The 13,947-nt window shown below is 41.2% G+C and overlaps 1 protein-coding gene across 2 annotated transcripts in view; it reads right to left on the reverse strand.

Moving 5' to 3' along the window:
• Window positions 1-715: 715 nt before the first annotated feature.
• Window positions 716-13,947, reverse strand: part of SERPINI1 (serpin family I member 1) — a 44,559-nt gene continuing 31,327 nt past the window's right edge. For both annotated transcript variants that reach the window (XM_088060966.1, XM_014254278.2), the window contains 4 exons: window positions 8,950-9,047; window positions 4,018-4,104; window positions 2,742-2,831; window positions 716-1,488 (listed from right to left, as the gene is read on the reverse strand). In XM_088060966.1, coding sequence (XP_087917092.1) covers window positions 1,412-1,488; window positions 2,742-2,831; window positions 4,018-4,104; window positions 8,950-9,047 — 352 coding nt within the window. In that variant the 3' untranslated portion in view covers window positions 716-1,411. The remainder of the gene's footprint in view (window positions 1,489-2,741; window positions 2,832-4,017; window positions 4,105-8,949; window positions 9,048-13,947) is intronic.

A 13,947-nucleotide genomic window follows, 5' to 3' on the forward strand; every position in this document is an offset into this window, starting at 1 on the left:
AGATGTGTTCAAAGCCCTTTCTCCAAGGGAACATTCCCAGCCTCCACGGAGAACACCGCTCACGTCCCGGTCTGACCTGCAGGAGCTGCACCAGCAGTAGAAAAAGAGTGAACAATGTGTCAGATTTTGGAAGTTCTCCTTGCATGAATAACTTTGGGAGCAATATCTCTGCTGTTCTGAAGTGACTGCCAGGGAAGCCTGGAACTGTACTTCAGCCAAAATGCATTTGTTCCCATAGAATTCCAAAGAGAAAACTCCTGTTGACTGAGAAAAACCCATTTATTATCCAAAGGTTTGTATTTATGATCTGTTTCAAAGGAGCTCCTCCCTCCTATTCTCTCTCACCTTTTTAATAACCTCTTCTCTTTTTGTATTTTGCACACTGAGGGAGGAAATAATTCTATGTCTCTCTGCTGACAGTGGGTACTGTTCCTCCTCTTCCAAATGGAAACAGCAACTAAGGCCCCTGCTAATATTTCCTTGTGCTATGGATCTTTCTCCTCTCTGTCAGTCTATTCTAAAGAAAAATTAGGAAATTAAAAGGATGATATTTCTTTTTATATTTATTTAGACTAGAACATTTTTAGACAATTTTAAGTTGGAGTGGTTTTTTTTTTTTTTGGTTTTTTTTTTTGTGAAAGAACATTCTAGAGCCCTGAAATGAGATACTGAGGAGTAGAACTGCTGTGGGGGAGAAAAAATATGTCCACACGAATGCCATTACTACTGAACTCCTTTACTTCAGTCACACACAGAGCTTTCTACACTGACAGGTCTCAAATATTCATGCGATCGGGTTTTATTGGCATCAACACTTAGGGGAGGTCAGTGGCAGAGTCACATGCAGGAGCATCCAGAAAAGCAGCACTTGAGAATCACGTGGGAGAGTTCACACAAAGTCTAGCACAGTCAGAGAATCAAATCCACTCGGCTCAGTTAGCTCCACTTTCTGATGGAGCAGTGCAGCACAGGCTGTGATGTCCCCACTGTGCCAGGGACAGGATGAGATCACAGTGTCCACATGTGCTTCTTCAGCTCTAGAAATGCCCACCAAGCTTTGCCATTTGCATTATTCAGAGCTGCACACATTCTGCTCCTGTCTCATTGATCAAGTCAGTCTTTGGACTTTAAAAAAATTACAAATAATGGATTTGCAGTTTTCTGCTTTACAACTCACTAGAACAAGAAACAATTGTTGACATGTACACAACTTTATTTTAAGGACACAGCAATCACAATGACAGAAACAGAACCATTACTTTAATACTGTAAGCTTTCCTCTGGGAACTGACTCGCACAGTTAGATCCAAAAGCGTTTTGAAACAGTATCTTGGGGGAAAACACAGCAAACCTTAATATATTAACTTCAAACTTTATGTGCTTATCTCCTCCTTTTGGTAGCTGGTGGCAGTTAAAGCTTTTCAAAGTCATGGCCACTTGAATTCATTGCCTCAGGGTGCATTACCCTTCCCATGAATAACACGGTACCTGTGGAGAAAGTGGGAAAGGAGGAAGGCAGGGAAAGGTGTCAGAAGCAGAAGAAGCTGAGGATTGAAGATGATGAATACCAACAATAACCTCTGGAGCAGTGCTGTGTGATTGTTAAAGGAACAAATGCCTCAGAACTTGGTACAAGAAATGGCTCAAGAGCCCTGCTTGAAGACAGCAACCAAACCTGAGCACTTGGGCTTGTCTGGAGAGGAAGGGCAGTCAACAGGATTTTTACGAAAGGTTTCCAACCTCGGATTTCTGGATTAGTAACAAGCTTTGAGGCTTTAGCTACAGTTGTTGGCAACCTCTCTTTCTACATGCAACAAGGGTTCTGCAATTTAAGACCTGCCCCAAAGTGACCAAGTTCCACTCTGTCCTGATTTGAACTTTTTGGGGAGATTTTTGGATACTGAGCAGCAATAAAGGCCAAATACCCTCCTCCACATATATTTTCTGTCTAATGCATCTACAGCAGTAAGAATATTCAATTTTATTAGGGTTAAAACCCCCTAAGAGTTGGTATCCTGCCTTGCTGGCCTGGTTTCAGCTGGGATGGATTTTATTCTCCTCTCAGTGGACTCTTGTTCAGTGCTGTGCTTGAATGAAGTCCCACAGGTGACTCTGCCTAACCAGACTAAACCTCACTGCCACTGAATGGTTTAGTAAACACTGATCCTGTGATGGGAGCACAAACACAGACCCATAAAAACTCCGTGGGTGCACAGCAATGTTTTATCACCCAGTCACATCCACATCATTACAGCAAATTACAAATATGAGACTCAGGAATTACTTAATCCTTGCCCCTTTTGCTGCTGAGTGCTGCTCTCATCCCTCACCTGCCACAGAGCACTTGGAGAGCACAACAGAATTGTTCCCAGCTGTAATGTCCCTCCATTATGCAAATCATTTGATTCTGGGAATGTATTTCACTGCTCTGACTGCAGCCAAGCTCTCAGGGAGTACAATGATTATGGATACTCAGGGCAGTAACACTCTGTTCTCACAACAGAAATGGTGAATTTTTCATTTCTGTGAGTGTTTTTCAGGGTTATGTCAGATGTTGGTGTTCTATTTGGACAAAGGTTTAGGGCCATGGAGAGGGTGAAGTCTTTCAACATTGGGCATTTTAAAATAAACTAAAGGAAATTCATAATACAAGCCCAGTCCATTGGTCAAAACATGCAATTTTCCTTTGACTGCTTGAGGATGTGCTGTGAAAAACTTAGAGAAGTCTGCAATATTCTCACCTGTTCTTCTGTTTCTGACCAAAAAGAAGAAGGGATGGTCCACTATGACTTGGGGGTAGAGCACTGCCATTCTGCTGATGGCAATCATTCCTGGAGGAAACAGAACACAGAACTTTGTCAAACAGCTCTGCCTGTTCTCCTGCTCTTCCTGCAGCCATTGAAGTCCCACACTCAACCAAAAAACAGCAGGAAAATATTCACTGAAAAGGAAAGAGACCTGCAGAGTAATTGCCTATTCTGGCTTTAAGAATGATTAACAATTCAGAGTGCTGCAATTTCCCAGACTGAGGGAGCAGCATATAAATTTTAAGATCCAGAGCCTTCAGAGGAGTTATGAGTCCTGCTCACTCACAGAGGGAAGTGCACTGCATTAACCAGCACTGCTGACCTGTTTTACACAGTGGAGAGGGAAAGGGAACCCTTAATAACTAGGGAATATGCAAAAAATTAAATAGGCTGATCCTGCAGCTTTTGGCTGGTGTCTTTAAATAATGCAGAGCTGAAGGTAAAATCATCTGTGAATCAGGCAGAATTTGGCCCTTTGTTATTTTTATTTGGAGGTGCATGGATTTCTCCAGGATATTATTACTAATTCCTAGTGTTTAATTTACTTCTAAATTCTCACTCCATTGTTCATAAAGACTGGAGTATGTCCATAGAGACAGCTGGGCACGATTCAGCCCAGACCTGGCACGTAATTCTTCCTTTCCTCAAAGACTGGCAAAGTAGAGGCAATTAGAAATTACCTAATGATACATATGGACAACAAATGGAACTTATTTTCATGTGACAATCATGTAAACCAAGAACCTGCCCCCAGCATTAACAGGGGACAGCTCTGCTTGTGCATTCAGCACTTCCCATCTCATATCTCTGAATATGAGCTGCATTAAAATGCAGCTGCCACAACAACCCTCATCCTTCCCTCTAACTCTGCTGGATCAAATGCCTCTGACCATCTCAATTAGCAGGTGAAAAATGATGAAAGCTCAAGTTCCATAAAGGAAACATAAACTGCAGTCTGTACTCTCCTGACAATCAGAAACAAAATAAAGAAGAGGTTTTTCAGAGGATGCTCAAAATTCTTTGTAAAACATGTTACAAAAATGCCAACACTTCTGATTTGCAGAATTCTCTTCTGCAAGCAACACACTTGCTATGCTGTGTCTCCATGCTGCTATTTAGCTTTCCTGGCTATACAGCAAATCAGTTGTAAAAAATTAATTAGCACAGAATACTCAGACATTTGATTTAATTCTGCTTTTCAGTCAGGTACCTGAGGCAGCAGCAGCTTCTGATCCTTCCTCATTAACTTCTAGAAATGCCTTGTGAAATGCCTTTGCAAGGTAAAGTTCTTTGTTATCTGCAGAGGAAAGGGGAACATATTTCAAGTGGCTCAACAGTAAGATTGAAGCATTCAAAGAACCCTCCCCAAACACTGCCAAAAACCCAACACTATTATCCACCTTTTACACCAGGCAGGGAAGGAGATGAGCTCTCTTGCATTAAAACACCTTCTGCCAATACTTTTTAACAGCAGCATTTACCTCACTCACATTTGTAGTGCTCTCCTGCACCATGGATATTAAAATAGCTCAGGACTACCTGGAGCCCAGTATAGCAGAGAGGGCAAAAACAGCCCTTGGAATCAAGATTTTAAATACAATTAGTGGGGAAAACTATTATGACATTATAGGCAAATACTCAGACTTAAAAATATTCATTTCTGCAGTAGGTACAACACAGACTTCCTCCAGGAAAATGAGGTCTTTTCCTTCTTCCTCTATTATATTTACAAGAAGCTGAAGATAAATATTTATTGCAAGAAGCACCACAGAGCTGGTTTTTTTCAAACTTGTTTGTTTCCCATCCTTTGTCAGTATTTTAATTCCAGTCCCAGTCTGCTCCTGCTGCAGCCAGTGAATGTTTCACTGGTTTGTGTTGGATGCTGAAGGATCAGCTCTACTGGAATACTCAGTGGCTGTAATACCAAAGCCACGAGGAGCAGCAGTTGGATAAGTCTTTCCCCAGCAGATCTCATTTGCTGCTCTGTGCACTCAGCACTGAATTAAACCTCCCAGTTCAGCTGCTGCACTTCAATCACACCAACAGAAGCCCCAGATCATCCCCTCAGAGACTGTGTGCAATAAAACACATAAATAGATGAGGCTGTTAATACTGGTACCAGTTCTAGACTTCAGTCCCAAGCCTTCAGCAATGCTGTCCTGAAAGCTGAGATCGAGTTTCTACCCTGCTTCTTTAAAACATGGGACATGCAGCACCCACTTGTCTTTAAACTTGTCTTTAACATTAAGCAAAGCTCTTAAATCCAAATACATTTTAATGTTCATTAACAAGGAAATGCCCACTTAGCCTAATCATGTATTTCAATTAATTCTTTATTACTGCAGCACTGAAGCCTGATCCTGTGCTCTGTAATATTCACAGAAATATTCCACATTTTTTCTCCCAGTGCTTTATTTTGCATAATTTGGTGGTGCATATGGAACTCCAAGGTGTATTCCTGATGGGAAACGGCACCTCAGAAGACTGGTCTCCACCTGATGGGCTCAGAGCCCTAATTCTGAGAGCACAAACATTGCAGCCATTTGCCATCAGGTATAAAAGGTTGCCTACTTGTGAATGCTTTCAAGATCTGAGTATTAAAACCAACGTTTTAAGTTGGCAGGAACACAGAAAGTGCCTCTGCTGATAAGAGCAGTAGATCCAGTTACCAGCTATGGAATTGTTGCTTCAGAAGAAGATGGGAAAAGCCCTGTGGATGAAAACTGCAGCACAACTTACAAGAGAAAAATACCCTCTCACCCAGCATGTGCCTTATACCCTAACCCAAGTTTCTATACACAGAGTGCCTTAATTCAGTGTAGTATAGAGACTTCTGATTGCTCTGGAGCAATTTCATTTTTTTTCAGTCCTGCCAATCTCAAGGAACACCCAGCAAAGATCCCTGTGGTTAAGTTTTTCATGAGAGAAGCACTTTCTATTTGTTTTCCATTTGTTGCCTTTCACTTCATTGGATATCTTTGTCCTTGGATGATGAAAAGAGCAATTCCACATCCCAAATTACCTTCTCTAGATTCTTCTCTGTATATTGCCACTATCACATCCTTCCCATTCATCTTTCCCTGCAGTGAATGAATCTATTTTCCTATGAAAGCACAATGTTGTCCCTGGGAGTTCAGGCAGCCTTTCCTTTGATCCAGGTTGTGACTGTCACATCCCTGCCTGCCACGCTCCCATCTCACACCCATCTCCTCAGGATTATCCACCTTTCCTTGCAGCTTTCCCAGGGGCTCACCTGAACATCTCCCATCACTTCATTTCTCTCCAGGAGCTTCTCTGATTGTGGATTTCCACAAGAACCAGCCTGACTTGGTTGTGAATATCTCAGGGAAGTCCCCTGGGGATTTGGTGCCAAAGTTTCAGCTTTGTGCAGGCCCAAGGCTGACCCATGGGGAGTGGGAGGGAGCTGGAGCTGCCCCCTAATGAACACGACTCTGCTGGCACCACACTTCATTTGTCACTACTCTCCATATGTCTGCAAACTCCCACTCAGCTGCCAACTGGCTGCTCTGCAAGTCTCATTAAAAAAAAAAAAAATACCATGTGGGTTTATATTGGCTCTTCTTGCTTAGGCTGCCCCAGAAAAATTATATGGATGTCAGTCAAGACTTCCAAGAGTTATTTACTGGACTGATGCTCTCCTAACTACTTCATATTGTGAAAGGAAGTCACTGAGATCCCTTTGTTGCTTGCTGGCACCCAGGTCAGCTTGCATTAAAAGCAGCTGCTTTTAAGGTTCTATAAAACAGACAGGAATATTATAATCATTTGAAGGAGAAGGGGAGTTTTAGTATTGAAATTAGTTCAATGCTAAGTCTTGAGTGGTGTTAAAACACTCAAGCAGCAAATTGATGTGATATGATAAAATCACAATGGTAACATCTCAAATAGCAGAAGTTGTTTCAAGATTATTTTGGACACCTGATGGAATCAGATGCAAGTAAATACTGTCAGAGTCTTTTCTGAAAGTGAGAGCCAGGATACAGGAGAGCTGACAGCCCAACAGGAATGTCCTCCTACTCACTCGTGGCAATTGTCAAAGAACTTAATTTCTGCAAGGGAGTAACATTTGAAAAGTGCACCTGGATTAACACTTTCTCTTTGGCTGCTCAGAATCCAGACATTCCTGAAGGTAAAGCTGCTCCTTCTGGCTCCATTTTTCAAATTGAGGGGAAACAGCAAAAAATTCTGAATATTGAAAAATAATCCTATCATTTGGTTTATATCCACTAAAGCCACACAGAATTTTGCTGAGCTCACCAATCTGCCTGCATCTGGTGACAGGATTAGGGTCACTGAAATTGCAGGAGACTTTCCCTGGCAGCAATGCCAGAGCAGCAGAACAAGAGGAGAGGATTTTGAAACACAACCAAATTTCTCAAAAATCTCTTTAGATTTAATTTGATTTATATTTTCCTAAATTAAATGTCCAGTTAAAGATTTTGTTGAAATACCTGCATTTACCTCATCAAGTGCCAGATTTTCCAGAGGGCTGACCCTGAGATGCACATAAGCTTCCAACTCCCACTTCCCTGCTACCTGATGTCTCTTTCAGGGGTTTGTAAAAGTCAGCTTTAAACAATTTGTCTTTATGACTTATTCTCCCTTCCTCCAGCCATATTTTAAATTATGAAAATTAGAAAGAAGGAAAGTATTCTGTATTTTAATTACTTAAAACTTAATTTAGACAGCATCATCTGTGGGGTTTTCATTAAAGACATTACCTCAAAACCATTTTTTCATGCTTAATTTACAAATAACCTTTTAATGCCCAGGTGGAACAACCTATTTTTAGTGAAAAGCAGGAAAGCTACAATAAAACCCATGAATTTTCTCTATACACTGCTCTATACTTAAGTAACAAGTAAATCTTTAAAGAGGAGTTAATTCAGTCATGCAGAACGCAGTGTTTTGATTTTGCACAGTACAATTGTCAGAAATATAAAACTTTAAACAAATCATCAGTCACATGGATTGAGAGACAAGCACATGATTCTTTCTGCCAGCCTCTTGATAAATAGATGGCCCTGATATATAAATGAATTTTACATGGATCTAAATAAAAGCCAGGTGCTGCCTTTGTGGTTCCCTGTGCATTTTCTGTTCTCCTTGGAGCTTTTTCTCAAGTAAATAATTTCCCATAAACAGACCAGAATTTAGTGGGAAGCTGACTTTTCTTTGAGCTGACAGAGGAATTGAAGGTGTTTTTCTTCAGAAAAATGCTATTTCTTTGAAAAAAGGGGTTTTTCATTTATTTCAACTCTTTTCATATTAGCTAAAGCCAGCTTTTCCCCAGTTTCACTGGAAAAATGGAAGTGGCAAACCAGTGGAATAAGCTACATGATACACTATAAAGAATATTCCAAACATAGCAAAAATGAAAGGATATGAACATCACAAATATTCCTCTGTGAATGTGGGAGGAAGGTTTGCCTTTATTACCAGTGTGTTTTGACTGAGGCACACAGGTGTGATTGTCCCAGGGTCAAACAAGAACCTACCTGGATGGCTGGGGAGTATCACATAGAGCTAAAAAAACCCCAATCTTACAGGTGGCAGTGTGCCACCTCAATACAGAGCAGCTGTGGCTGCCCCTGGATCCCCTGAAGTGTCCAAGGCCAGGCTGGACAGGGCTTGGAGCAACCCACGATAGCAGAAGGTGTCCCTGCCCATGGCAGGGGGTGGAATGAGATGTTCTTTATGGTCTCTTCCAACCCAAACCATTCTGTGACTCTATGAACAGCTTTAGGAGGTATTAAAAGCATAAATATCTCATTTCCACGTGGATTTTAAAAGGTACTGAATATTTCAACTTCTGCTGAATGCAGGTGGCATTTGTAACTAAATGGCTTTTATCTCCAAACTCTTCCTTCCCGTGCTGCTTCCAGGTATCTGGGAAGAGGAATTAATTGTGCAGCAGCTCAATGCTCCTCATGCTGGGAACAAACCCTGGGTGTGAATCCCATCTGCCACCCGTGCACTGCTCCATGGTGCAGCTGCCTCTTGCAGGGGATCACACTTTGTCTCCAGTTCTAATGAGACCCAGTTCTGAAGCACTCAGAGTGAATTTTCCCAGGTGAAAAATGTATTTCCTCATCTACCTCGAGAGACAAGAAGTTCTTACCAGACATGGCAGTGAGGTCAGCACTGCTGCTGAACAGCTCTGTAATTCCCAGACCTCTCCAGACATCCTTCAGATCAATTTCCTGTTCTACTGTGAACCTGGAGAATGGAAGAGAAAATTATAAAAAGCCAGATGTAAGCACTACTTACCGTTATTAGAAGATTAAATTTTCTAGGTGAAAACACCACGATAAATAATGCAAAGTAGGAGATCCGGTGCTAGTGACACCTTCCAAAAAATGCTTATAAACAAATGAGTTTACTCACAGCTGGATTTTTTTCTAGTATAGAAGCAATCAAAAATATGCTAATGGTATGTGCAGACCCTGCCCATAAAACTGCAGTGTAAAATTATGCAGCAGCTAATGGAAATGCTTACTTTTTACACAAGAGGTTTTCTCTAAAACCTGAATTTAATTGTGCAGATACTAGAACAGAATATCAAATGAGGCAAAGGACAGCACAACTTCCCAGAGAGCTGCTGGCAAAGGAGGAGCAAGACAGATACTCCATTTTTACTTTGATAGCATAAGAAAGACCAACTATGAATATGAATATAAAGCATTTCTGATTCAGCTTCTAATTAGTGTGGTGGCACAATTGTAATTGGGTTTTGATTGTGAGTAAAGAGTGAGGAAAACAAACAGTTGTTAGTGTAAATGCACTGAGTATAACCTGGCAAAAACTCTGTTCTAGGCTGGGTTAGTGTGTTGGAAGGACAAACTAAGATCTATCCTGAGGGCAGAATTTTGGACAACCTGGGATAGTGGAAAACAAGCAAAAGCTTGTTCCATTTACAGACTGATTTTCAAACATTGTAAAAGCTATGCCTGGTGTCAGTAAAACAAAAAAAAAAAAACTTTATGCATGGCCAGAAAGAGACTGGACAGCTGGAGAAACAGAGAAATATGGCAGAAAAATATTAGTAATGGCAGCCCCAAGCAGAAAATACCAGATGTCTCCAGATAAACACAGGAGAGTGACTATAACTGCTTGCATGGGGTGAGTTCTGGGTGCTCTGGAGAATGCCCAGATGAATTATAGTGATTTACAATGTGCTGGCAGTGGCTGGCTGTAGCTGTCCAACACAAAGCATGAGCTGTAGGACGCTGTTCTGCTTTCTGCAGCCACAGTTCAGTCCTTGGTGACAGGGCAAAGAAGTGCTAGAAGCAAATCAAAGTGCTCCTTTTTTTGGGATTAAACTCCCCAAGTCCATGGAAAAACAACATGTTCTTTTCAGGTGAAAGTCTGTCTCAGAGCTGTGGGGAGAGGACAGCTGATGAAAAGCTGAGATGTCCAACACCTTGGCATGCACCAGCCTTGGCAGCTTGAAAAAGAATCATCTGCACATCAAGCAGAACTGGATAAGAGTCAAGTGGATCTTCCTCACTTACACAAACCTGAAACAAATCCAGTACATAATCTACTTTCATAATGAACTTATAAATGACACTGGAAGCCAAAAATCTGGGGTGAAATGGATATCATCCAGAATTATCATTATCCAGAGAAGAATTTTAGGACTTAAAATGGGATCTGGAGATAGTTCAGGCCTGATAAATCACTGGTGGCATCAGCAGTGCTCATGTACCCTGCCCAGACCAATTCCAGGGCATGCAAGGAATAAAAACACAGGAACTGATTCTTGTGGTTTTATTGCCTTGGAAGTTCTCTAAAGAATCAGAAGAGACCAACAAAAATTCAAGTACTGAAGAAGCTTCTCATGGTGTTCTGGCAGCTTCCGCATCAGTTACTGTGGTAACAAGTCTACAAGTTGTTCATTCAATCAAATGTCCCTGACCTTTAGGCTCTAAAACTAAAACCACTTTTACTCTCACAAGACATTCGTAAAACATGTCCAGAACTACTTTAAAGACTTTGGTAAAAACCCTAAAAATGATGAATTGAGACTTGATTCCCAATGCTATAGAACAGTCCAGTCCAGAGGTCCTGCTTTGCACAGTAAAGAAGTCCACAGAAAATAAACTCAGAAATATTTCCTTCTATATTTACATTAAAATGTTTTGAAAATCACTTCCAACTGTACATACCTTACAGAGAATGCAAATGAATGTTAAAATGCATTTTATAAAAATTTCAGTGCTGTCTGTTTCCCTTTTTGATTTTTATTTCACCCCAAAATTAAATGTATCAAGCTTTCAACGCGATTTAGGTAGGAGCCAGCAGCGTCAAATCAGTAAGGAATATCAGGATAAGAAAGCAGCAAGCAAAGTCTGCATGGAAAACAAACTTTGAGGTAAAAAATAAGAAAAATAACTGCAAACAAAGCATCTTTTTCCAACTGCAGAGTATCAAAGCAAGACAGCGATGGAAGGCAGGTGGGTTTGAGTCTCTGCCATTAGACAGCAAACACACTCGTGCTCAGTGATGCAACGTGACCCAGAAAGCAGCTGTGGCACAGGATGCTCCTGCACACCGAGCAAGGGGGAGGCTTGGGAGAGGTTTAGGGAAAAGATAAACCTGGGAAGCCTCACTGAACATGGATCTGAGGAAAGGGAAGCAAACAGGTTGCTTATAATGCCAAAGGATGCCTGGGGAAGGACAGCAGCAGCCAGTGGGGCCTCCCTGCCTGCAACCTCCAAAGGCAAATCCTGGGCAGGCGGATGAGTGAAGGGCTGCCCAGCAGCTCCAGAGGTGAGTTCCTGCTTTTTATGACCAACAAAACAGACCAAAAATACCACAGCAGCTGTACAAATATCAAATGATCCCTTCACGAAAATAAACCTAATTACTTCCCTTCTTGGAGTTTTGTCTTGTGGTAAAAGCCCACTCCAAACAGATCTCCCCTCTTTCCTCACATGTTCTGGAAAGCAGTGAGAGGAACAGATCAATTATTAATGAGATTTCCGATATTTTAGCTGACATCAGAACAGGCCTTTTCTCAAAAGTAACAGGGCAGCTTCCACACTCTGAAATTTAATTTCAGGCTCTGCAGTTTGACATAAACATTCAGCAGGAGTTACCCCTCAGTCAGATCTGGATTTCTGTGCACTCCTTACACACAGTGAGGATGGCATTCAAAATCAAAGCTGACAACCTAGAGCACAGAACTGACATTCCATCTCATTTCCCAGACTTTGGCAATGTTGAGCTCCACGATACTACCCCTGACACTTGGTTATTTGCACTGTTTGTTGCACATAACGAACCAGATGGTAATTTTTGATTTCCCCCACAATCTCTCAGGAACTCCTGATGCTAAAAATACTCTGAAAATCTGATTTAAATACTTCAGTATCAAAAATCACAGAATAGTAGCAACTGAGAGCTTTAAAAACCACAAAGGGAAGTCTGAGAAACAGACACTGAAGAGAAGATTAGGTGGAGAAACCAGCAATTCTCTGGAGATTTTAGCAGAGAATCAGGACATTGTAATGAAATTTAAAACTTGCACAAGCATTAGAATAAAATGATGCATTTATGTCACTGACATTCTGTGGTTATGCATTAACACTCCACATCAGGCCATCTTCTACTTTAGAGCTTTTAAGAAAGGAAAAAAGATGTCTTCATCTTCTATGGTGTCATGCAACCCTTAAAACACTGAATTTTCTGTGAGTTTTAGATGCTCAGGATCTACAGAGCCAAGAAGGATGAGGGTACAGGGTCTGTTCATCCAGGAAAGGGGAACTGCAGCCTGGAGTGATTCACCCCAAACACCATCATTTCAAAATTCCAAAGGGTTCTGAGTGAGCCAAAGCAAGAAAACCCCAGGTTTTTAGATTGGTTCTGATGGATGAAATCCTGCTGAAGGACAGGCAAACAGAGGAATGGCTGCAGTGCCTGACATCAGTACTCCTGCTTGGAGAACAGGCCCTGGGGACTGAGGCACTGCTTGCACCCAGGCTGCAGTGCCAAGCTGTCAGCTGCTATCAGTTCCAGCATCCCGGCTGGAATTTCAGCCAGGTTGTCCCCAGGTGCTAGAAGCAGCCTCCAGGATTTCATACTCTGAAAACAAACAAGCAAAGAGTAGAAAAAACCCCACTAACAGCAAAACCAGGCAAAAAAAAAAAAAAACATTCAGCTGCTCTGGGCAGGGGAAGCAAGGCAGGATGTGGGGCTTTCTCTGGCAAAATCCTTCCTTCCAGGGCTAAATCTGCAGGACCTGGGTGGGAATATATTTCAGAGGGAGTTTTGTGCCTCTTCTGTGCTTGGATCTCAAGGACCATCAGCACTGGCCCATTCCTCATCAAAAGGAGACTTGAGACAGCAGGTTAAAAAGTAAAACCAGAAAAGTTCAAGGATTTTTTATTTCATTTTGGTTTGGATTTTCATTGTGGGGTGTTTTTAGTGCTTGCTGTTTCTTTCTTTTAAAGAAAACAACCTTCAGCTAACACCACTTATCATTTTTGGCACCATCTGAAGATTTTAAAGCTATTTTAAATGCACAAAAAAGCAAGAAGGTTGTTTCAGAAATTTGGGCACACTGGAACAATCCTTAAGAGGAGATCTGCAAACTGTAGCACCACTAGTAGGTATCAGCTCCTCCCATGCTCTTCAAGTAATTTATGTTGGAGAGACAGCTTTGTAAATTAGATTCATGGTCTGTTTCACTCCTATGCAAAAAGTGGATTAAAATGTTGATCATTTTAGTCTGGGTTAAACTGGAAACAATGACTTGGAAATGAAAATGAGGAAGTATAATTTAACAATTCTGTACAAATCTCTCCTTTGCCATTAAGAGGAATAATACACAATTTCATTTGCACACAGATAATGCAGACAGAAATTGCAAAGTTGTGATTAACTCTGCTTTGGCAAGTCATTCAGTCCCATTACAAATGTATAAGTTTAAAAAATGTTCACTTTATAATTGGATAGCATCTCTCAAGATATAAAAATTTAATTTTATTCCACTGCTGCTTTCAATTTCTCAGTGGACAGAGCCTGGAGGCCACATTTCATAACATGCCTTTCTGAGTCACAGCATCAAATATTTATGAAGTGTTTATTTAGAGCATTGACAAAATCCTGTAGA

Source organism: Pseudopodoces humilis, chromosome 11 (assembly GCF_049639895.1).
Source record: "Pseudopodoces humilis isolate 2021_Gansu_Grassland_sample_001 chromosome 11, ASM4963989v1, whole genome shotgun sequence".
NCBI lineage: Eukaryota > Metazoa > Chordata > Aves > Passeriformes > Paridae > Pseudopodoces > Pseudopodoces humilis.